This window comes from Larimichthys crocea, chromosome III (genome assembly GCF_000972845.2).
Source record: "Larimichthys crocea isolate SSNF chromosome III, L_crocea_2.0, whole genome shotgun sequence".
NCBI lineage: Eukaryota > Metazoa > Chordata > Actinopteri > Sciaenidae > Larimichthys > Larimichthys crocea.
Window position 1 is genome coordinate 12,650,057 of NC_040013.1, and position 25,137 is coordinate 12,675,193.

The window sequence follows — 25,137 nt, forward strand, 5'->3', positions numbered from 1 at the left end:
AGTGGGTCTCTACCATGAGCTTCGCCCTGCTGATTATATCTGAGATTTGAAAAGACAAGTGGTCATTAATAGACCTCAGATTCGAACGGGCACGTGGGTCACGGATGTAGTTTAAGGAGTCCTCGACTCTTTTGGTTGCAAGTTTTACATTATCAAAAAGTGTTTGCACTGCATTTTCAAATTTTAGCTCTGCATCTTCTGTGTTGTTCTCCCTAAAGTGTTCAGCAGCTAAATAAGCAATGCTGACAATATTTTGAAGTGCAGTGTCATAATCTTGATTTGCTTTGCTTAAATGACCAGAAAGCACTCTAATTTTAATCAAAAGATTTCTCTGAAAGAATTCTGACTTTGCAAGTTGCATCACACTTGGCATTATGTCAAGCTCTTCGGCAGCTTTAAGGTAGGCTTCAGTCAGTGTTTTTAGTTCATCCTGGTATCCTGTTAACTGTTTAGATTTGTAAGCACTTTTACAATTCAGGCTGGTTAGCCTCGCTGCCTCTTGGATTCGAAGTGAGTTCTCAGAAAGCATTGATAGTTGTTTCTGGGGGGCCAAATGGTTCATTGCAGTTGATGTTCCCAAAATCTTATCAAGGGAATTTAGCAAAGTCTGAATAGACAGGCCCCAGAGGATACACAGTCCTTCTAGTTGGTCTACCTTTCCCTCCAATGAGGCAGAAAACTCTACCAGGTATCTTGTGTTGTTCTGGGCTTTGTTCAGCTTGTTGTGTAACATGCTGAATGTTTCTTGACCATCACTTTGTGCGGTTAAATCAGACGATGTCAGGAACTGGACCAAGTCGGCGCATAAGGTCATCACTTCATTTAGTTGCTGTGTAACAGAGGATGGGATTGTTGGCAGATTTCCTTGCAGCTCATTGTATACAGCATGATACCAGGCTCCAGCCACCGGCAGTAAAACTTTTCGGGTGTTGTTAATAAGGTCAGAAAACTGTGTGCTGTATTTGTAGATGCTGTCTGTGCTCATCACTGAGCTCATTGCTGTCTCTTGAGCTGTCTGGACGAGCAGTGGAGTCAGTGACACAAGCTCTGCTCTGAAACTTTCTAATGTCTGATGATCAACTGCATCAACAATGGCCAAAGCTTCCTTTGCAGCTTGAGCATAACAATTTGACAGCTCAAGAACACCAGTGCAGGCCTGATTGAGGGCAGTCACATCCTTCCCTTTAGTCACAGTCACAACTTCATACAAGAGAGGCAAAAGGTCAAATTCAAAAGGCTTGTGGATCAGTCTGGGCCCAGCAGAGACAGCTGGGATCTTTAAATCATCTCTGTCATATTTATGCGTCAGTTCTGCTTCTATGGTTTCCTCATCTGAGTGGTCCTCCTCATGTTCGGTTTGGGAAACCCTCTCCATAACCTCCAAAACAGGAAAGCGAGAGCCCCTTCTCATGTAATCCAGGTCCAGTTCACAGATATCTTTGACTGGTGAGACTTCAGGCTGACGTGCCCGCTCTCGCAGTGGGCTCAGGAGATGTGGATGCTGTTGGCCATCTAGTCCCTGTCTGAGCACTTTAAAATGTTGAATGGCCATGGAAACATTATCGGAAAAAGTGCTATATACCTCCACATTTAGACTTGAACCTAAGAGCATGTCTTTGACTGATTCACCCACTTTAGTTTGAGATGACTGAACCTGTTTCAGCAGCACCAGGAGGCCATTCCTGTAGATGGGGTTATCACTTCTGTCCAAGTGCCTCTTCACTGACTGAATCACCAGCCTCATGTGACATATAAGATTTGTTGCATGTTCATTAAAGAGTTTATAGCTCTGCTCTCTGTATGCTGCATCACATCCATAGCGCTCATTGACTATCTCATTAATAGCAACACTGGTGAACTCCCTCACATCCATAACGTCACCGAGAACATCCTGAAGCTGACTAGTCTCTTCCTCCCATTTCTGGCACACCTCATGAAGCTTTTGAACAGTTTGCACTGAATTATCTGCCAGCTCCAGTGAAAGAGGTGAAATTTGAGCTCTGAGTCTTGTAAGGCATGCTCGTGAGTTCTCCACATTCTCCAAACTCTTTGCATCAACAGCCACGGCAGAGACAAAATTTGACACTTGGATTATTCTATCAGTGGAAGATATGAAATCCTCAACAAGTGGCTGAATGAAGTTCAGATCCATATCCGTAGAAGAAGGTGCAACCAGGATCTGTCTTGTCACACTTAAAAGTTCCTCAACTGTAGAAGATGCTGTAGGAAATGTGTCCAGAACTTGATAAAGAACCGTAATCATCAGTGCTTCGTCAAGCATTTGTATTTGCTGCATCAACAAAGTGCAGGTCTTCTCAAGGCTCTGCTCAGAATCATCAGGATCCCCTGAGAACTTTAAAATCCTTTTTATGTCTGACCAGAACTGCAGGATGTGACGACAATGACCCACTACTCTTTGCTGAAACTCTCTACGAGAAGAGTTTGCGACAACCATACAGTGAAACACAAGATCTCTTACTACGCTATCAAAGCCACTACCACTGATTGAGGAGGTGGACGAATTAGTAAGTAGTTGCAACAGACTGTTCCTCCTCCCTGTATAATACCCACAAGGACCCAGTGATTCACTGTGGCATTCACTTTTCAGGGTTATCATAATGTCACTGACTGTGCTCTGCACCTTGTCCAGAATGTATCTCTTGGCTACCTGTGCCTGCTCGCTTGTAGGGTGTTTGATGGTTGTGCACATGGCCGTGTGCAGCATGGAGATGCACTTCCTCAGGGTCTCCAATGAATTGAGAAGCTGTTTAGTTTGTCTGGGATCCTGTAAGGAATTTGCCCTCTCCACTGTCAGACTGTTGAGGAGAAGCAGAGCCTGAGAAAACACCTGGAAAGATTTGAGCAGAGACTTGATGTCTGAGGAGGAGCCAAGCTCAGAGAGGCACACTAAAACTTGATCAGCAGCAGCTATAACTCTTCTTACAGTTGCATCATCATCCACCAACAGTACCTGAGAACAGAGAGATAGATAAGTTTACTTGTTACTCGTGCTAGTGGCATTTGGGGCCTGACTTAAATATCTCAACAAGTGAAATGTAGTACAAATATTCATGGCACCATTTTTCAGTGAAATGTCTTGAAAACTGTACGTATTATCATGAAATTTGGTTTAGATTTGTTATGATAGCGCCAAGATCCGGTAAAAACTCTGATCAGTAAGCATGCTGGCATTTAGTTCAAAGCACCACTGTGCCTAACCTCACACAGAGCTGCTCGTATGGCTGTAGACTCTTAGTCTTGTTCATATTTCACAGTGTAAACTGTATTCCTATGTAAACATAACAAATATTTCCTTGTCATGCTATAATGTTACTGTAAATGTAATATAGGAGTTTGTAAAACTAGGTTTGTACGCACATAAATCAAATACTGATGAACTGAAAAGTTCTACATTGTGGTACACAGTACTGTATATGAAGTGACTTGTTCTGCTGTACAAGTGCATAATATTATGACAATACCAATTATGGGTGAGGACAGAATTTCCAGAACATTTTGCAATCTCTTGCCAAATCTTGGACAATGTTGGGATCAAGTGTCTGCTTGTTCTGACTATAAAAAACTATTGTTTGCAGAAAATGAAATTGAAATTGCACAATTTGCTGTATTCAAATATGACACTCTAGGGTGTCTAAATAGTTTTGGCAGTTCTACAGAGCATTTCCCAGAAAGAAGAGTTTGTCACACACCAGGTGGTGTTATGTCAGTGTAGAGTTTTAAAGATTATACGAGTGTCAGTAACAAAGTAGACCTATGTGTCCAATTTACCATCAGTAGCTGATATATTCCCCTTGTGTAAATTCCAGACTGTCTGTATGCTGGCATGACATTACACATAAGATGCTAGTTGGTTGTTAACGTTAGAAAGGTTTTTGTCCTCATAAATTAACAAAGGATAATTTAAACTGTTATTTATGACGACACTGGAAGAGCTGAGATATTTGTGAAACTTGAAGCAGGCAGTAGTTTGTCTCTTGGTGTGTTAAGCAGTATTCCCATTTAAGGAAACCTTTTGGGAAAGTAAAAAGCAGATGTGGAAGATGAATCTATTTGAGCCTGTCAGTACTTTTAATCACTCATTCTTTGCAGCCTTTCTTCTTATCTCTGTTCATTTTTTTAAATGTGTAATATCTTATATTGAATATATATTTAGTAAAAAAAAAAAAGAGAGAATAAAAATACTATTTTACTTTGACTATTCCCAGGAAGACGTTTTGTGTAGCAGTAATGAGTTCCTCTCTGTGTTCGGTCAAGCTGGGCTGGATGTTGAGTTTCTGCGCTGCCAGAAGCACGTGTTGTCCAGACACAGTAACTGACTCCAACAGGGACGACATTTCCATGTACAAAACTTCATCTTCTGTCTCACGTATTTGCCTGGAAGTGACATGTTGGCATGTGACTTTTACAGATTTGTACCTGAAGCTTTATAAACTGAATATTTTATTCCTAACCTCAACAAACTCCATACTGTACATACCTGGAGGCCACTGTTGCCATGTTCTCAGTAGCTTTAGCCACAGCCTGAGCTGCTCTTTCCAGCTGGCTGAACTGTTCAGGTTCCTCTACATTGTCACACATGAGCACCAAGTGACATAAATGACTTGCGATTGGTGCAACCACCTGCTCCACTGCCGCAGTCCTGATCAACCCATAATCCAATAGAGAAGACATGGCCGGCAGAGCGATTGTCTCTGGTCAAAAGAAAGTGAGCAGTTCCTCCTGCTGTGGTGTTCCTGCTGTATTCAGTCTGGTGTCGGTATAAATAATTAATGCATGCTTGTGCTTGTTTTCAGTGTTTCATAGCAACTGGGATTACCTGACCAAAGACACAGAACCTTATCAGGTTTAAAGAGTAATTCATTGTTCATATGCAAACCTGCACATGTACTATCTATACTGCCACAACCTGAATTCATCATCCCTGAACATCAATGACTCATATCTTACAAAACATAAGGGATTAAAGTAAATATAAAGAGGCCAGTGTAACAGACAGAGTACTTTGTCCATTTACAATAAACATGGATTTAATTATGCTTTTTTTTTTTCAATCTTATTTTGAGCACTATCCCACATTTGCTGAAGGTGTGAGCAATATTTTCAGGTAAGAAAACCAATAGTACATTTTATCCAACCAATAGCACAACTGACATTTTATAATGGTATAACAGTGAAATTATATTTGTCATTTTTGCTTGAAAAAAGACAAACTGACACTTAATTTGGTACTTAATTTTCTGCTGAGTGACTAATTGTTTTAGGTCTATCATGGACATACAGTATATAATGTATATGAGCGATAAAAAGTAAGACCCTTATAATGAAAACGCTGTTTTTGCACAGGAAATTGATCTGAATATAACTGCAAATACATCCTAAAGAGTTGTCAAAAAATTTGAATATATAATTATTAATTATAAAGGGTTTTTTTAATTCTTGATTTTTTGCCTGCATATTTTGAACAGAGCAACCAGCAGAGAGCACCACTAACCATCAAAAAGGAAGTGAACCAACCTATGACCACACCAGACTCATGTTTACAAGAACAGCATACAGAGCCAGGAAATTTCACTCAATTTATCAACAGATAAATATACAGCTCAAACATGACTTTAAACATCAAACATTCAGCACACTATAATGGAAATGATATTCAGTGACAGTAGTATACTCAGAACAAAACCCCAAAATAACGTTGTGATTAACGGTGACAACAAACATACAAACAAAATATAACCATCACAGTTAAAATTTACCAAAACAATGTCAAGTGTCGGTTTCTCCGCATACGGATACAGCATCGCTGTAACAGATGCAGAGTGAAGACGTGAATGTGTACAGTATATGCCGTCATGCCAGTGGAATTAAATGGTAAAATAAAGTGTATCAGATCAAGAAAAGATTCATACAGCACAATAGAGAGCAAAGCGATCATAGTGAGCCATAAAGTGTCTTAGCACTGAAGTCTCAGAGAAAAGTGTGAAACATATTAAAATATAGTTTTTGTACTTTGGCATTGCACATTTAAATCTGACTCCGGTCTACTGCAAAATTACCTCAAATTCATGCGAGCGCAGGGTTTCATCCTAACATACTGCATATCTCTTTTAATACAAATAATCATCATATCTTCAAAACATATTTTGGGGAGCATAATTTTATCTATTCAAATCTATATAAAAAAAAAAAGTTAACATTCTCACTTCTTTGGCAACATTTAAAGTTGAATTCACTCAATCAAGCCCAGCTTTAAAAAGAACATGTGGGGTAGAAAATTTAAGTAGCGAGAAACTGTGAACTTTAATAGTGGCAGATTTTCAAGGCGCTGACATTCCTCCATGTTGACTTAAAATAAGCTTTTCCCAGGAGCCCCAAAGAGCCCGTTTATGTGTGGTGATTGAGTGCAGCACATTCCCACCTATTTTTAGGGCATTACTCATGCCATGGGCCCCTGTAAATGACTGTAGGTGGACTCCCATCACAGACTTTCATCTGGCCGTGGAGAGTAATGTATCTCATATTTCAGGCTAAAACCCAATGCCTAATAACATAATAGTAAAATTAAATATGGTTTGCTTAGGTGAAGCCTGGAAAGGTTTAGGGAATAAATCATGATCAGGCCTAATGTCATGACACAGAGTGAATCATTTCCTACAGTATTTGAGACGATATCTTCACTTGGACCTGGAAACATTTGGGGGTCCTTCAAAAAGTTAGCTGCATACCTGAGCAATAGTTTCTTGCAAAAGCAGCTTCAAATAATTTGCTCGACTGCACAGCGCACTTTCAAGGCATTTGTTAATTCAAAGTATTGCAGGGAGTAAAGGCTGAAATTGAAATAGCTTATGTTGTGCTACGAGCAACTCAGTTAAAACCCATAACAAATGGAATGCTCATGGAAAGTCACAAAGCTTAAAGTGTGAATGACGGCCTTTATAACATTAATGAACTCAGACAGCGCTTTTACCGGGCCTCCAGCGCATCTGACAACACTAGTGGACGACATGATCACCGTGTGATGGGGTCTGAAACACAGAATTAGCTCTGATTATCTGTGAGAGGGTGAGACAGTCATATGTGTAAAACAGATATTCATAAGCCAGAAATAGTAAAGCAAAGATACAATCTTTTACTCCCACGGAGAACTGAATATACAAACAACTCCATCATATACTATACAGGACATATCTTTGGCATAACAAGTAAAGCTATGGAGCCAAGGCATTCATTCTTATCAAACATCAGTGCTTTTACAAAAACATACTGTAGATACAGTATGTTTATAATGGCCTTCAAAACCCCAACCCTTCTTGAAGCCCAATTTTACACAATATGGCTTAAAGTGTATGTATAAAAATAAATTTGCTATGTAACACAGCCCTGAGGGTTTTGTTGTCCACCAGTATTCATGCCGTCTCCACATCCCTGTACGGATGTGGGTCTCCATCAACAGCTCCGCTCCGCTGGCTGGGAGTTACCTCCTTTGAGATTAGCTGAATTCCACAGCAAGTGTCCTCTGGCAAGCCACACTGTCACCTCAGAAGCCTGTTTCCTGGACCCCCACCCACAAAAAATATCAAGTCTCCAAAAAATATGGAGAATATTCTTCTCTTCCACATATGGAAGACTGAAGGACCTGGTGCCACTGGGGCGCCTGGGCTGCGAGACCCCGTGCTATTGGATCCTTCCTGACCCAATCCCTAATCTCATTGGCTCCTTAGGGACCCCCCCCAATTGTAAGTCTCAGTGGTTCTTTTCCATCCAGTCCCAGCTTTCATCACTGTCCTTCCTGTTCTTTTCAGCCTCGATGATCTCTCTGTAGCGCCGACGGAAGAATCCCATCTGTCAAAGATAAGAGGGGAACAAAAATGTGAGTGTTTGGTAAGGTGCATCTGTGGTCAGATCTGACTACAGGAGTGTGAAAACCCTGCGGCTTTGCATTTTTAGGGTACATTTTCTCTCTTGAGGGTGTCCTTTTCAAAAAAGACTTGGGATCGGTAATGTATAGCTGTGACCTAGAGTCATCACCCCATCTTGGTTTATTACAGACAGATCATATCAGTAATGGCAAACATGTCACCCTTTAAAGGAATAATTTGAAATGCAAAAACACTTTTTCCCTTTCTTGCAGAGATGATGAGAAGATAGATAATACTCTCATGTAGCTAAATATACAACATGTTGTGGTATTACAGGGGTTATGTAGAAGACTATTTCTCAGCTGGGCGTAGTAACTTCTTGGCTAAGTAATAGTCCGGTACATATCTCCCCATTAAATCATTTCTACACTTCCATCTTTGTACAGATTAAAGAACAGGACAAAAGTGTGAGCTCAGAGTGCTTTAGCGGTGCTTTTAGGTTGATTTTGTTACCTATGGACAAAGATTAGCTGTTTCCCCCTGGTTTCCAGTGTTTGTGATAAGCTAAACTATCTGGCTGCAGACATGTAAGTCGTATTGATTCTCTTGGAAGGACAATTAATAAGTGACTTTTCCAAAGTGTTGATGCTAGCCTGATGCATTTATGTTGTCTTACACAACAAATAAATCAGAAAATTTAAATCTATTGATCATCATCTGTTTATCTTTTGTATGCATATTTGTACAGACAATTATTACATTAGATAATAATTAGATTCACTGTGAAGTTTACTGTTTCAGTGCACTGATGTCATTTTGGATAATAAAGTTGTCAAACCAAAACCAAACCAATATGTTGATATTACAGTTGTTTACTCTCCTCTCAAATATTGGTGCTGGCCCCAGAAATCCAGTATCAGTTGGGCTCTATGATGCAGGATAGCATTACATTTTTCAACCTTTAAAAACAAATCAGCTTTAAAAATCCTGTATCCATTGGGCTGTACTGTGACAGCTTTATTATTGTGTCATTGCATGATAAATTAGCTACATCATTACAATAATAATAATGATAAAAAGTCAGTATGATGGGTTATATATCGTTAGATCACAAATATCTTCAGATTCCTAGCCGATTTCAAACGGAAATTAACACAGTATGCTTTGAAATAGGCTGGCAAATCAAGCATTTCCCCTGCAGAAATGTATTGTTTCTTTAGAAATCTAATACCGTATTCTAATTTACATTTAACTGACCTATAACATGTATTTACCAAGTGTAATATAAAGGAGATATGAGATGACTGGAGAGAGCAGCAGATTCTTGGTGTGTATCTCAACAAAGTCATGATGCCCCTCTCGCTGTGACTCCATTCATTTATCTGTGTTTGACTGCTAAAGTTTATTGATACAGACCTGTACTCTCCTCAGGCATTTCCTGAAAAGACCAATACATGACATGTGCTGCTCTTGTAAGTGGGGTTTATTTTGGCAAGGTCTGAGAACCTGGGGATCGAGAGGGGGGATGCATCCCAGGACCAGCATTCCAAGGTTTAGTTGTGGTATTCCCGGTGGAAAATGAAACAGTGAAAAAGAAAAGGAGTTTTGTGCTAACGGGCCCTTTGGACATCAGTATAATTGCTATTTCCCCTATAGATTCTTCTTTCATGTGAATGGTATGGTGTGAATTATTGTCCAGCCTGTGATTTGTCCTTTTCATGGTAGTTTAAGGCCTGAAGCAAGCCCCCCCCCCACCACCACCTCTTCTGCTACCTCCAGCTGTTTCTATACAACTGGATACTGTGCTGTCATCTAACCAGAGTTAGACACGGTGCTTCAGGCAGTGACAAGTTTGTGACCACTCCCTCTTATTTACTGTTGTAGCTACAACAAAATATTGCTGGAAGAAAAAGCGGTTGTGTAACTAAAAAAAACCACAATCTTTGTTTGTGTGTTTACCTTCCAAAGTAGCACAGCTAACAGCAAAAAGATGAGGATTCCCACCAGCAGACTGATGGCAATGATCCAGCCAACTACGTAACCCCTCGGCTCCTGACTGTGGAGAGCCTCGAACACCAGCTGAAACAGAACAAAACCTCAAGTCAGTCAGTGAGTCATTCTCAAACACAACACACAGAGACAGGCAGGGATACAAATGAGTACTCATGAAGTCATGTGCTGCTAATGATGCAATGCAGTGCAACGATAACAACCGAGGCACATCTTATTTCAGTCTACTTTAGCTGTTGTCCGAACTCGTGATTTGATTCAAACGAAATGTAATCCATGAATCATACAAATGAGAAACACAAAAACAGTCAACATCGGTTTATTCTGTACATCATGATGTTTCAAGCTACATTTACTGAAACATAATTCACACTGAACTCCAGGGAAAATCCAAATTCTTCAGCCTGGTTTGTGAGCACACCCAGCAGGGCAGGGTGGTTACGGTCAACTTTTCCACACAAACAGTCAGCATCAACAAATTGTAACCTTGTTGTGTAAAAACATATTTTTATTTACAAAATAAGTGTTTTTTTTTTTTTTGCCACAGTCTGTCAGTCGGTCCACCACTTTAGTTCAGACTGAATATATCAACATATATTAAATGGATTTTGTACAAATATTTGTGGTCTCAACTGGATAAACCCTACCAACTGCAGTGACTTTTCATCAACGTCTAAAATTGAATTTGGTTTGTGATGGTTTATAGAAACCTAAACCTAAAACTATTGACATTCCCATCAGTCTCAGCTGTACTTTGTGTTCAGTGCAAGCAGGTGTGAAGTGAAGCCAATGCAAAAGAGCCAAAAACTGCAGTTCCACAAATGTTCACTTGAGGCTGGCTACAGAATAAGTCAGTCTCCATAAACTCCCATGTTAAAATGTCCAGCTTCACAGCAGAAATAAATGTTTACAGCCCGGTATCAAAAATCTATAGCTATTCTGCCCGTTTAACAACTTTGTAGTCTGAATTTCTACATAACTCACCCTGTTTAAATGATATAAGTTAAAGTTATACATAATTAACAGCGTGCTTACTTTGATTACAGATTAGATCTGTTACATGTGGCTTATTTGGGCACATGATAATCCATAACATAACATAACATAACATAACATAACATAACATAACATAACATAACATAACATAACATAACATAACATAACATAAGTAGGCTAGCATTGTGAACATGTTCGCATGCGTATGTTAACTTTAGCTGAAAGCACCACTGTGTGCATGGCTGCAGACTTAGTCTCAGTGTATTCATCTTTGGCTCCAGCTCTTTATCACTGGTATGACTGACAGAACTAGACAGTATGCTTAACATCACTGTTGCCAACCAGTATTCATCTTATTAAGTCAATGCAATTCAAAATCATATCACCTACTCCCTTTTTCTATTTGGAGCCTCATTACTATAAACTTATTTTTTTAAAACCCAGAATGAGGTGAACTCCGAGAGTTATCTCTGTGTTCTGGGAGGCTTGGCAACTCCCAAAAAATAGCCTGGTTTCACAATAAATTAGAGATGTTTAGGCTGTTTCCCATGACATGAGTGAAACACTGACCTGCTAGTTAATCTGTCTCTGACAGCAAACTCAGTTCGCTTAACCCAATGCACACTGTAGTGCTTCATTATAATGGAGGGAAGCAGTGACAAATGCTGTATTTATTGTAATTATGTAAACACAATTATATTAAATCACATTCTGGCACCAGTGCCTTGATCTTTATTTGATTTTGTAACAATTACCACGTCACTCTATTTTGCAACAGTTCTTTTGAAGCTATTTGAGTCATTTCCAACAAAATTACTTAGATCGCTTAAACTGATTTGCACTGAATTAAAAGTGGTTTGACTTGAGTGAAACATTTCATTACTCTGCACCACAGCTAAGCCTACTTTAATGTCAGCATTCACGCCTTAAATGGAAAACAACACATTCAAGGACCATGAAATACTTTTTTTATTCACTCGTGATTTTAAACAAAGGCACATAACTGTATAAATAAATGTGTAACTCCCAAATGTCAGATTATCCTGCATAATTTGTTTCTGCAAAGAATGGAGGGACAACTTCAGCACTGTGGAATGTCACTGTGTCAATGTGCAGTGTTGCATAGGTTCTGAAGACAAATGTGGCATGAGACATCAACTGTGAGCCAAGACACAACCAAATGGACGAGTGAGGATTAATCTCTCTGTTGAATAGTTTCCCACATTAACACCTCCCCCATACTCCGAGCTCAGGAATTTTACTGTTGTTATGCATGCCTGGGTGCTTGTGTCTACAGAAAAGATGAAAGCTCTACTGGTCGTTGCTCTCTGACTTTTACTTTCCCAATTTAACTTGTGCAATCAGTTCATTCTGGGAATGTCCGGTTGAAAGGTGAAGTGCAATCAACTCAGCTCTGCGATGCTAAAATTGTAAGTTGCGTACTTACAACAGAATCCTATAGATTTACGTCAGTTTGTTTACATGTCACGAGGCATAAAAAGTGAGCTGGGCTTACTGTGAACGATACAACCAGGGACCACAAATTATACTGTGCAGTGTGTACTCAAGCGAGGAGGAATCCTTAGGGGAAAGGTAACTGTGTTTACTAAAACCTAAGGGGGCAATATTCGCTGGAATGAGCGCGTTCACCAAGTGCTGAAAGAGTGGCGTGGAATGGACATATTCATGGCGGGTCTAAATTTTCCGAGCACGTCTGAAGCTCAGGGTCAGCGGGTCTGCAGCCCGGTCAGCACCCTAATCACTTGAGAGATCCCACTGCGAGCATGCTGGGTGCTCAGTGTAATCATCACATTTGATCTGGGGGGCCATTCAATCACTCAGCAAACAACAGTGGGGGGAGGGTATGTCCTTGAGCACAGCTGAGGACCCCGAAATGCAGCCAACAGAAGTGCCACCATACAGTACACCCACAGTCCCCAGCTGTTCCCTTGGCTCACATCAGCCACTCAAGGATTGTTTAACCACAGTATGATGGGCTTCACGTCTAAAGATAAATATATATACTTCTTGATAGATTTTTGCCAGCAGAGCCACGTACTGACTACCCCGTCCTTCAACCTGCATTCAAGCCTCAATTAGCATCCACCCAAGGTTTAAAGGATCAGTTCACCCAAATATAAAAACATCATTTGCATCTCTGTGTTTTCATTGGCTAAACACTCAGCTATTCGCTAGCTTTGTCTGCCTGCCATTTGATACTGCTCATGCACAGTGGTGTGGATAAATCAGACAGCTGTGGCTTGATGAGAACAGTGAAAGTCAACCAAAATAAAGTTGCTGGCTGTAAAACGATCAGCTGAAAGATGATAAATTGGCCTTTTTAGCATTCTTTCAAAGATAGCTTAAGTCCTGCAATAAATGAAGGTAGATGATAAATTAACAATTCATGATGTACTCACAGAAATATCCTCTGGCAGGCCGTTTGGCACCTCCACTGTCCTGTCATTTACTTGCACGCTACCTCTTGTCACAAACTGGATCACAGAGGAACTATCCTGTGGGTTGAGAGAGAGTAGATCACTGTTACTATTAGAATCACAATAACCTGCAACTGATCGAGTTTGTGATGTGTTTCTTACCGTCTTAAGAATTTCAGTGTTCAGTAGAAGTTTTATATCTATGCTTAAAGCTTCTTCTTTTAATTGTGGACCCAGACTGCAGGAGATCATCATACACGCTCTCCCCGGTCGGTCACAGTCCTTTTCAAAAAGGATTAGAAACGGAGAGTGGGGTAAGAGAAGGAGAGAAAAGTGTGATAAACAGATTCCTCACAGGGGGTGGCAGTCAGTGACATCTGAAAGGTCAAAGTGCAACTTGAGGGCTGTATATTTACCAAGACTTTGCGTCCTGATTTGGTGAAGAAGGCGAATATGGTGTGAAAGATGCTCTCTGTTTCCTGGGGGATGGTGCACGGTGTTGGGTTCCGATGAGGGGTGCAGTTCCCTCTGCCATCAGCCACCTAAAAGACCAAAAAATGATTTCAGGTAAATTAATACCAAATTAAACCAAATGAAGTCAGAGTTGAGTTAAAATAGGATAGGTTGCCTGGAGCACTTTTGTCATGTTCGTTTTTTATAGGTAAATTTAGATTTGACAGCGAAAATCGACACAAGCTCTTTTGTCACCTAAACTGGTCAGATCCCACTATTGTTAGTCTCCAGGAAGTTCTCCCCAACAAACGGAGCTGGTACCCCGCCCAGACAGATTTCCCATATGGAGTGATTTAGAGGTGTCTGCTTTACTGCCCAGGCCCCAGGGAACACTTCCCCTTTCCCCTCTCCTCTCCTGAAGCTCTGGAGGTGGAAGTCTCTGGCCTCCCTCATTGTCTGCTCTGTTGCAACCCAGCATGTCATAGCTTTTATTGCCATGCTTTCTCATATCCTGTGTTTGTGCTGCTATTGCTGCTGAGCTTTGTAGCCTAACTTCTGTCTCCCCATTGCAGTGGAGAGGCATGGGGATGGCTCAGGAGAGCAGCACCAGGTGAGGTGTTTAGCACTTCTGCATCCAGTTAACTAATCACTCTCCCTTCTTAACACAGTAACATGCTGGAGATGGAAGGGAAGTCAGAGCTGAGACAAAGGCACACAGAGAGAAGGTCATCTGTCTGCGTGATCTGGAGGAGGATGATCTATGCTGATCAGTTGCTTCAGCACGGCCAGTATCTGAGGACTGTGGAAATTCCCAGACTGTTTCACCCCTTCAGGCAATAGAGTTGAAGCAGGCGCACAGCCCACTCTGCCACCAGCCAGCCACACAGATAGCAAAGGGGCCGGTGACGCCCGGGACACCATCACCTCCAGCAGCTGGGTCTGCCTCTACATCTAGACCCGGCCTAAGTAGCTGCCAGAAATCACACTATTATCATAGACAATAAGCAGTTGTTGCCAATTGCTTCGGGACTCAGATGAGAATCAGTGTAACTTTCTGCAGACTCCAGTATCACAGATCCGGATCCAGCTTTGTAGATTCCACGATCCATCCTACACGAGTAAATCAAGAGAACTTCCTCAGTAGCATGAAACAGCAGACTCTGAATCTGAGTTAGTAGATCTGGATATGGGGTACTTCCTCCGACAGATTCGTTGTTGTTGGCAGAAGTTATGTTTCTTTTTGTGTGTACCATGAAAACAAACATTTGCCATGTAAGTCTTGCTCCTCATCACTTGACCATAATTTATGGACGCAAGTGTCACCACAGATCATTGTTTGCTTTAGGAGACACGGAGTGAGTGGATCAGGGGTAGAAGATTCAAAACGTAGCAGACCCAGATTTGCTGATTTAACGGAGTTGTTGGAGCCTGCAGCTGATGCGCCACATCCCCTCCACACTTTCGCAAGAACAGAGTTTTGACAGTAAATAATGAAGGTTGAGGGATTTCATGCAGAAAAACTAGACCATATGGAGCAACAGTCAAGGACTTGCATGTCATGTCTGAAGAAATAGGTCTGTATAAAATGTAAGGATATCTGCCTATAAAATGTAAGTGTGCAACTGTCCAGTCCGCCACAGGCTAGACGCAGTGTTAACAGCATTTATGATGTGTGGTTCCAGGCTGGGGATGGTACGGGGCAGTAGCCAGCTCTGCAGGTGTCCCATTCCTGTTTCGTGCAAGCTGTCTGATCCCCTGAAAGTGATTCCAGATGGGCTCAAGGAGGGTGGGTTGGAGTCAACCCCCTCTGCCCATTCACAGTAAATACAATTAACAGCTTGAGCGCCCACCCCCTCACAATCTACCTATATGAAAGGAGCAATGCAAGGGTTAAGAAAACATTTAAATCCAATGGGGGTATTGTGTTTCTTTATCTAAATGCAAAATGTTGTGAAACAAAATGGTTGGCTAGCTTCAGTAGCAACGTCAACACTTTCGCGCAGATTTTCACTGGCCCAGTGGTGCCTCACACTAAGTAAATTGCCCATGCCATGACAAAAAGCCCATGGATTAGCAGCTTTCTGTACATAAAAGTGGTGTGCATGTAGGCAGCTGTGCTATGAAGAGAAGCAAGGCTGACAGACACAGGCTGGATAAATGAACTAAAAATGTGGTTGCCTGCGGGTGGATAAACTAATAAATAATCATTTGGACTAGGTAAATAATGTAGATAGACCGCTGTTGGCATCCACCTGTGTTTCAATGATGTGGAACATGTCAGCTCCGCTGCCAGCCAGCCGGTTGGGTATCCTGATGTCCACAGTGGAGCCAGGCAGCCTGCTGGGCCCCTTGTTTATGGCCTGGAACCACATCACACAAAGAGAGGGAAAGATGGAGACAAAGGAAAATAGAAGTGAATATATAGAAAAATATCTGAAAATATTAAATATCTTATATGGTCTGTGCTGGCAGTACCTGAAAAGTTAAATTTAGAGGCTGAAAGTTGCACTCCATGTCTTCCAACTGGACAAAGCGCGAGGCGTCGATAGAGTTTCCGTACACGAAGGAGCTCGGTGTTACCACACTGTAGCCACAATGATCAGGAGAGACACAGAAGATGATACTTCAGTAGAACTTCATAAAAATCTCTGGCTTCAGTCATGTTATTAGCTGGACAGCAGAGTTTTATTCAGCAGCTGAGATATTAGTCAGATGTGTCCAGCTTTGCTCTCAAGCCTCCCTTCACATAAAAGACACACAGCAGCCTTATCAGATGTCAGAGTGATTCTGTGCTGTTTTACATCTCTTTCCCTTCTCTGTGAAGCAGAGCTCTGATTATGCCCTTCAGAGATAAGGCTTTTCAAGTTGACATGCTCCATACTGACAAAAGTACTCCCTCTCCTCCCAAGAGCCAACAGATGAGCAATCAGGTCAAGTCTCCCTTTGAGGCACATAAACTCAAGACAGCTTTAAGTTTGTATAATAATAACTAAGACTGTTTGTCTTACCCAGTAATAGTTGTGTCGGTCTCATGAACCAGAGGGATGGACAGATCCAAACTGTTGTCAGAGAGTTTGTGCTCAGGATTGGCGCTACAACAAAGGAGCAATAAAGTTATTCACTCTTTTTGTAAATCAATTCAGGATTAAAACAAACACGCATGAAAAATGTATTTACTTTACAGGACATAAAGTCGGGCATGAAAGCACATTTATGGGGATACGTCAGCATTTTTATTTATAAGAATCCCCTAATTAGAAAACATAACTATTGTTAGGTATGCACTAAAATCCAAGACTCTAATATTTACCTTTTTGCTTGAATTAAGAACTGCAAGGTGTCATTTTCGCCAGAGAGCTGAGTCGTGTCAAAAATTACTGCAAAATGATACTGGAGAGAAAAAACAGAACAAACAAATGTGTCATTGACTGTTTTATATGTGATACAGCATTTTTCCATGGAGGAGGCTTCTGCACACCAATGCATTGGGCCGTTTCAAACACCTCAAAAATGGTATGTACATAAGTACCATACTATCTTGGGCTTGAGCTACCTTTGTCTGTGCTCTCATGAAAGGAAATCCCACGCTGCATTTCAGGAAGTCCAAATCAACAAGTCCACAGGAAATACCCTTCTCTTCCTGCAAAAAGACAGATAGACAGAGAATAAGAGGAGGAGATGAAGACAGACAAACTGGAGACAGTGGGTGACACTCATGGAGACACATAGAGGAAGTTGCAGTAGACAAGATGCAGACTGTGACGGGGAATCAGTTTTGAGTTAACAGGCACTTCAGCGATGGCTTCATGTGGTAAAATAAATGTAAATATCAAACATTATAATCTCTACTGCAGCTTTAAAAACACACGCACACCTGCCAACATTAACCGTAAGAACAAAGTGTTTTGTCAGACTTCTGTGCGGAGAACAAAAGATTTTCATACAACATTGAAATTCCAATTTAGGTTAAAGGAAAAATGTACAAAGAAGTGATGGCACACACACATCTTGGCGGGTGGGTAATTGGACAACCTCCAGGCTGTGTGTTTGGAAGCTTGTCTAAACAATATGGAGCTTCACCGGCTGCGCTATGTAAACACTCGGGCCTTGACCCTACGAAGAGTAAGAATTATTTTAGCGAGAGTTCACTGCGAGGCTGTTGGCTGAGCTCATACTGTATGCTGGCCGGGAGCATTAAAGAGGGCAGAGATACTGCAACGATAAAAAAAAAAAGAGACTAGCGTTCCTGGAACATTGAGCAGGAGGCTTAAGGTAAGTCATACAAAATGTTTCAGTTTGGGCCTGTGTTTATAAAATGTTTCCAAAAGTGATAAAGTAAGAGGTGTGAAGGTCTCTGCTGACATATTTAAAGGTATGCATCCATCTACATTCCCATTCCCCTGATTCAGCAGATTTAAGTCCAGGGCGTGCCCGTGCCCTCGATCTTCATTAAGTCAGCTTAAATAAGCAGTGTTGCCCTTTGCATGGAGATGATAGCAGACCCTGTGAGGGGAGGGGGTTGTGGGTCCCCAGCACAAATGGCAATGATGGAATTTCCTCTATTTCCTGTATTCCTTCGTGCTGCTGTGCAAACACTGCATGTCCCATGGGGCTGGGCAGGATTGGGGAAGTCAGCCTGTTTACCCATCATCCACCTGGCAGCCCTTGAGAGAAAGCATGTGGCGAGTTGTGCCTCCATGGGGAGAAGAGTGACAAAAGCCTGTTTGTTCAGCACTTCTTCACTTTCTTTCTCTTGCTTACTTTCTCTTGTCTTTCTGTGTCAGGAACACATGTACGCGGGGAGTTTCACAGATGGCAGGCCCGTTAAATATCACCAGGATTGTTTACTCTACTTTAGTGTCAGATGTAGCATCTACTGGAGTAGTATGTCAATGTGGATGACAACACACAGGAGGCCCATATTCTGCATGCTCTTTATGTCTTCAACCACTCTGGTGTTTGTACATTTGGCTTTAGTTCGGTCCACCTTTTCCAAGTTGGTGTCATCGCCTTCTTTATACAGTACTTACTGAACAGGTATGAGGATTAAGATCTACCTTTGGTTTTCATGGCATGTGCAAAGCTCCGCTTCACAGCCAAGAACATCGGTGATTCATATGTTCTTAGGTTTGGAGGTTCACTGAAATTCACACCTTCACACATTTCTCAGTTGCATTCTGAACTTCTGGGATTTTTACCACGATATTCATTTGGGGCCAACTGTTAAAACACCAGAAATCAGTGGTGGAAGAAGTGTTCGGATGTAAAAGTCCTCTATTCAAAATCCAACCTAAGTAAAAGAAGCACCATCGGTAATATTATGATAATTAAAAAAAATATATTAAATGTAAAAGTACTTTTTATGGAGAACATTTCAGAGTGGTATATATTTGTATGTCACCATAACTGTCAGTGCACATTGTAAGAAAACACATTATCAGGTGACAATAGTGCTTTATACTAAACATGAATCAAAATTGAATAAATACAAATTTCAGGTGTAATTTTTCATACTTTTTTTGCATAGCCATAAATATCACTCAGCTCTTTAAATTTCGCTGTTTAAAAAAAACAACCTAATTTAGAGGCAGACATGTTTGGTGTGTAAAATCCTTATCTGCAAAGTAACTACTATCTTTATTTTATTTATCTTTAAAATAAATGTAGTGGAGTGAAGGTAGAATCGCCGGCAGAAATACAATAGCACAAAACATCTGTCATGGCTCTGAGCTTTCAGAAAAAAAAGAGATAAACACAGAAGCTGGTGCAGAAGTCTCTAAGTCCCACAGGAGTGAAGGCAGTGCTCCTGAAACCAATTCACCTCCACAGCTTTCTGACAGCTTGTGTTGCAAGAACAACAGACAGATAACACACCCTGCTCACACTAAGTGTGGGAGGAGTACAAGTTCATGCTTTACTCACTGGAAAAAAAAGCCTCAGGGGAGGACTGGGAGCTGACCTTAACTTTGCAAAAAAGGGGTCACATCATCACCTCTGACTTCTCCAGTAGTAATTAGAAATGTCTCAAGGAGCATATGGCGGTAAATCTGCTTGGTGGTCTCTTTGTCATCTCTTCATACTGTTCACTTCCTGTTCCCTTTGTGCAGCAGTTCACCCTGGCTTATCAGGTTCCTGAAGAAAATGAGACACTGCGGCAACTGGTAACCTTATACTTAATTAGTTCATTGGATTAGCTATGAAACTCTAACTGACACACTGTTTTTCTAATATATGCCTGCAGCATGTATTCTATTTAAATTCAATTTCAGCTTTGTTGGAGGGTTTTAAATCATGTCACAGGTTGTGTGCTTTACAGAGATGATCCTTATCCATCACAGGGGTGTAAAACCCAGCTGGAGGATAAACATGAGGTCCATTATGAGGGGAAAAAAAGCCTGCATGATGGATGCTGTCCCCTCTAGGGTCTAAAAAGCTGCTACTAAAACAGGGCAAGCTTATATCAGAGCGCACCGTCTGACGTGGCGTCTCTCTCAGCTGTGAGCAGACCTGCTTGGCTTCTTTGCAACAAGTGAGTGAACAGACAGGAGCAAAGGCAAAAGTGGCCACTGTGAAATCCATCTGCATGCAGCGTGGTCTCAAGGAAGGTCTCTCAGGTTTAATGTGGGATGGCAGTGGGTAGATATTTCTTTAACAGTGACAGAATGCTGAAATCATTTTCTGTTGGAGGTCAGAGAGTGTGAGGCCTGATCGATATCTCCATGAAGGTTGGTCATAATCCTCATTTTACATCCCTGTATTTACTCAATTAAACCTGGCCCTATGACAGTTTTTTGACATGAATAATGTGATTTGAACGGTATATACTGTAAGTCAAGCTTGTGGGAATATAAAGTATGTGTTGTTCTCATGCACATAGCTCATATGCTGTTGACATGCTGTGTCTGTCTTGAATGAGTCAGAGAAGCGTGTAACAGGTCGCCAGAGGAGCTGACCTGAGATGGGACAGCTGTTGCTGCTGCTGGGACTCTTTGCCCTTTCATCTGCAGGTTTGCCTACACAGCTCAGGCAAAGATTTAAGTTGATCTCTCCTCTCGCAGGTCTGTCTTTCTGTACGCTTCAGTGTTTAGACTGAGCTCCCGACATTCAATCAGTCTTGTAAAATAAACTGTCCTGTAGAAAATGTACATCTCAGTGAAAAGCTAATGGTAACCAGCCAGTGCAGTGTGTATGTGTAAAATTTGGCTCTCTGTATAAAGTTCAGGAATTCACTTGTGCTTCCCCTACATCTTTTCAACTAAACAGCCAAAAACATTTCAGAAATAAACACACACACTCGAGTAAATACACAGCAGATACTTCAAGAGTGACAAGAGGAACAGACCTTCTGCCAGAAGTTGATGTAGGAAACTTCTCTGGAGAAGTTGAAGTAGATGTTGGTGTCATAGGCGTCATCCCCAGCGTTGGAGATGGTCAGATTCAAAGAGACGTTCTTCACTCCTCCGAGAGCCAAATGGGGTTTGCTGTGCAGCCTGATGGGAACATGAAGTAAACGATGCATTTCAGAAGATAAATAAACAGTGGGATGTCATAGGAGGAGTAGACGGCAGATTTATGCATCAACAAGAATCTAAGTTTGTTTTATTTTGAATTTAAAATGAAAGTAAACAAAGAGAAGCGGACTTAAAAATTGAGTATTTGCTTATTTTTAGAAAAAAATATAAGTGAAAGATGGCTAAAATGTATTGTTAGTAAATGCACAGAGGGCAAAAGATACATGATAAAAAGAGAGGGAACTCCCTAAGTATGGAAAAACATATGGATATCTTCCAAGCATGCGTCATGGTTCCACTACCCACACCCACATGGCCCATGACGTCAGCTTGCTTCCTCAGTGCTGAACAAAAAGCCAAGACAGAGAATGAATCTAAACTGTGAAGTCAAATGTTTTTACCCAGAGAGCAACAGTTTCCCATGAAGCCTCAGGTCTGCAGCACAGTCGTCCGACAGGCAGTTCTTCTCAAACCAAGTCTGAAGAGGAAACAGTAAAGGACACAGTTCATATGACTTCATGCTGTACATGCGCTGAACTCACCGACTGCATATTCAGACTAGGGGGCAGTATTGTGTTGTTGTTGGAGCCATCCAGTAGGTTTTTAATCCAGTAAGGCACAAATCTTTACTCTATCTGATCTTTCTTTTAATCAGTCGGAGGATGGTCTTTGGTTTAAGGCTAAATCATGAAAGGAAACTTAAGTCAAGCGAAGAAGTTCGATGTAGCACTGATGAGTTTCAGATAAATGGAGTTTGTAGGTGCTGAAAGAGGCAAATCCCTCCATTTTTCACGAAGTGCAGACAGTGGGGAAACACATGTGGGGCAGGTTAGAGGTGGTTGCAAAGAAAATAAATGAATCAGTCTTTTTGGATACCACTCAAGAAAAGCTAACACAGACAATAATAAGCTGGTAACCAACACCAAATCATTAAAACCTCAATTTGAGCAATTTCCTTCATTCCTCCTGTAGTCCGAGGCGAGGCATGACTTTATTCATTATAATCAATTGAGGAGATGAACTACATCAGAATTTGAATTAGCTGAAAATATGTTATGTTAGAGTGATTACTTATACTCATCTGTTGCAGAGAGCCTTAACATAAGCATTTCTACATCAAAGTGCAGGATGATACGGTATAGTATCTGAATCATTTATAAATATAAATCAAAAATGAGAAAACAGGCATAAAAACAGGCTCAAATTTAAAAACGTTCGTGGTATTATGCCACAAATCGTCTCTGGTGCTCATTTTATTGCTCAGAATAATAAATTATCTGCTTAATTATAGGACTAGGATGTTTGTTTGTTTAAAAAAAATGATAACAGCTTTAATCATCTATCATATATCGAGGTTCAACCACAGTAAAGAAAAATCTGGTCTACTTATATCTTTAACCATTATCCACAAAATTACTGTATAGAGTTGGAGATAAAGAAGAATTTGACTGGTCAGCGTAAATTCACACTCCTCTCTACATGCTTGTTTGTTGCAATATAAAAATCCTTTTTCTTGTTATTTACTTGAAAAGCCCTGTAACACCTTAAGAAGCTTTGCTTTGACACCTTAACAATGTGTTTTACCTCATTCCTCACAGCAATCTTGTTTCCTTTCCTCCATCGCAGAACTGGAGTGAGTGCAGGCATGTCTCTCTCCTCGTGTCCAGTCAGCACATGCTTCCCCAGGCTGTAGGCCACCTCGAACGTGATGGCTGTGAACACGTCCTTCACGTCTTTCTGTAGAGAGCACAAACAACAAGGATGTTGTAGAGAATTTGTCTTATACACAAGGCTCTTAAACCTAATTTTAACCTCTAAGAAATGACTGTCGTGTAACAGCCTTGGCGGTTGTGGTAATTTAACATCTTTCTTTAATTGACGCCTGGTGCAAAGACTGATTGCACAGCAGATTATCGGAAAGATCATACAGTCTGGATATGATATTATCACTGTAATGACTGTGCCAAAGATCCACATGGTTGAACGCAGATGTGAGTGTACAGAAGAACCACTAAAATCAATCAAATTTGAGCTGGTTTAAATGGACGAGTGACACAACTCTCTCACACTACTGTTTCTTTTTTTTTGCCATTTCAACGAAAGCAGCAAAACAAACACATGAATCTTTTTTTTTTTAACCTGCTGGCACTGCCTCTGAGAGATATCTTTCTGGCAGCTCCATCTAAGACCACAAAAAAATTGTTTAATTTGGCTTGACAATGCAGACAGAACGAAAACAGAGGCCTAAATGTGATCAAATCCCATCTCCATTATACGACAGCACTGAAGGACGTACGTGGGAAAAGCAGATACTGAAAGCAGACACTGATGTGGCTTTTTCATCTCTCCTGTCTGTCACAGTTACACTGCTCTTTGAAGGCGGCTTGGTGGGTCCGTCTCTGACCTTAGTGTCTAAAACCCACAGCAATAAACATACAAGCTCCATAGGCAACCTGTCCCCCTTTGCCCAGCTTATGTCTATCAACATGGAGCCAAACCCATAGCATAAACACAAAGGGCTTCCTTGTGTTTTCCGGTGGTCACTAAGGCCACTCATTCTTTTACACTTTCTCTCTTTTGCCCGTTATTGTAGCATTTTCCAGTGTCCACCCACCCATCCTCTTTCCTCAGGCAGGCACAGAGCCAGTCTGGGCTTTGAACACATTATACATTACCAGTGGAGAACCCACCCAACTCATCAACAGGAATAGTGAGAGAGTTATAGCAGGAAAGAGTGAACGTTAGTGCAGGACATGAATAGACAGAAACAGAAGTGGCTCATTTGGGAAATGGTGCTGCAGACAGATAAAGAAACGGCCTTGGTGATAACATCAGTTTTAATTAATTTTCTGTCATTGTCTGGTTGAAAATAGGAGTGCAAATCACATTTATTTTTATAATAATGCTTATTATTTTCTTGACTAATCAATTAATCATCTCAAGATGACAGTTTTGTCCAGCCCAAAACTCAAAGATATCCAATATATATGAAAATATATAGCAAATATTCACATTTGAAAGGTGGAACCAGTGAATTTTACAGTCATGCTCCAAGCTCTGGGAGGCTGAAGTCTAATACTTAGCAGATATGATTACCATCCTATTTCAGCATGCTAACATTTGCAAATGGATCGACAGACCAACAAAAATCTAACCCTAAATGAATAACAACGAACCAAATATCAAAATAGTAGCTCTATCAAGCAACCAATCAATGAATCAACTAATTGTTTTAGCTCTAATTGAAATTGACAACATTAATTGCCCATTACCACATCTGAACTCAATAATAAGTCTTAGTAACCCAGAGGCTTGACCTCACATCCATCACTTGACTGCAATTCATGGCTCATTAGACTTATAGAGACGGTGTTGTTCTAGTAGCATGTCGGCTCAGCTGGGAGGTAACACGACACATAATCAGTGCTGGACAAGTGGTGGTATACTATGTGAGGCACTGACAAAGTCTTCAGTCTCAGTGGCCATAAAAGCAGAATGCTTGAAATGGCCCCTGTCCATTGGCCTCCGTGTGAACTGACCCCCTGGGAGTCAACTGCTGGTCTCCAGCCCCTAAACTCCCATTGCTTATCTCACATTTTCACAAGCCACAAGAGAACATAAGAGAGACATAATGACCCCAAATGAAATGCGGACTTTTTGCACAATCTCATGCTCAGAGTGACTATGCAGAAGTAAATAGACATAATCTTCTTATTAACTAGTACTGTGAAGGGATTTTAGCGTTTTCTTCTTAACAGAGCATCTATTATTGTGCACATACAGGATCACTTTCTTCTTGAAACACAGGACTACAGACTTCTAACCAATTGGAGAGCTCCCAATACTCAC

General features: G+C 41.0%; 1 protein-coding gene across 1 annotated transcript in view; it reads right to left on the reverse strand.

Annotated features, from left to right (window-relative positions):
- Window positions 1–5,583: 5,583 nt before the first annotated feature.
- The window catches only part of itga9 (integrin, alpha 9), a 48,766-nt gene continuing 29,212 nt past the window's right edge, over window positions 5,584–25,137 (reverse strand). Inside the window, exons 16-28 of the mRNA XM_010730438.3 lie at window positions 22,873–23,025; window positions 21,690–21,766; window positions 21,120–21,267; window positions 17,331–17,417; window positions 17,088–17,167; window positions 16,786–16,869; window positions 16,253–16,361; window positions 16,030–16,137; window positions 13,741–13,866; window positions 13,487–13,606; window positions 13,307–13,402; window positions 9,840–9,959; window positions 5,584–7,863 (exon numbers count right to left, since the gene is read on the reverse strand). Of these exons, the coding sequence (XP_010728740.1) occupies window positions 7,765–7,863; window positions 9,840–9,959; window positions 13,307–13,402; window positions 13,487–13,606; window positions 13,741–13,866; window positions 16,030–16,137; window positions 16,253–16,361; window positions 16,786–16,869; window positions 17,088–17,167; window positions 17,331–17,417; window positions 21,120–21,267; window positions 21,690–21,766; window positions 22,873–23,025 (1,407 nt within the window). The 3' untranslated portion in view covers window positions 5,584–7,764. The remainder of the gene's footprint in view (window positions 7,864–9,839; window positions 9,960–13,306; window positions 13,403–13,486; window positions 13,607–13,740; window positions 13,867–16,029; window positions 16,138–16,252; window positions 16,362–16,785; window positions 16,870–17,087; window positions 17,168–17,330; window positions 17,418–21,119; window positions 21,268–21,689; window positions 21,767–22,872; window positions 23,026–25,137) is intronic.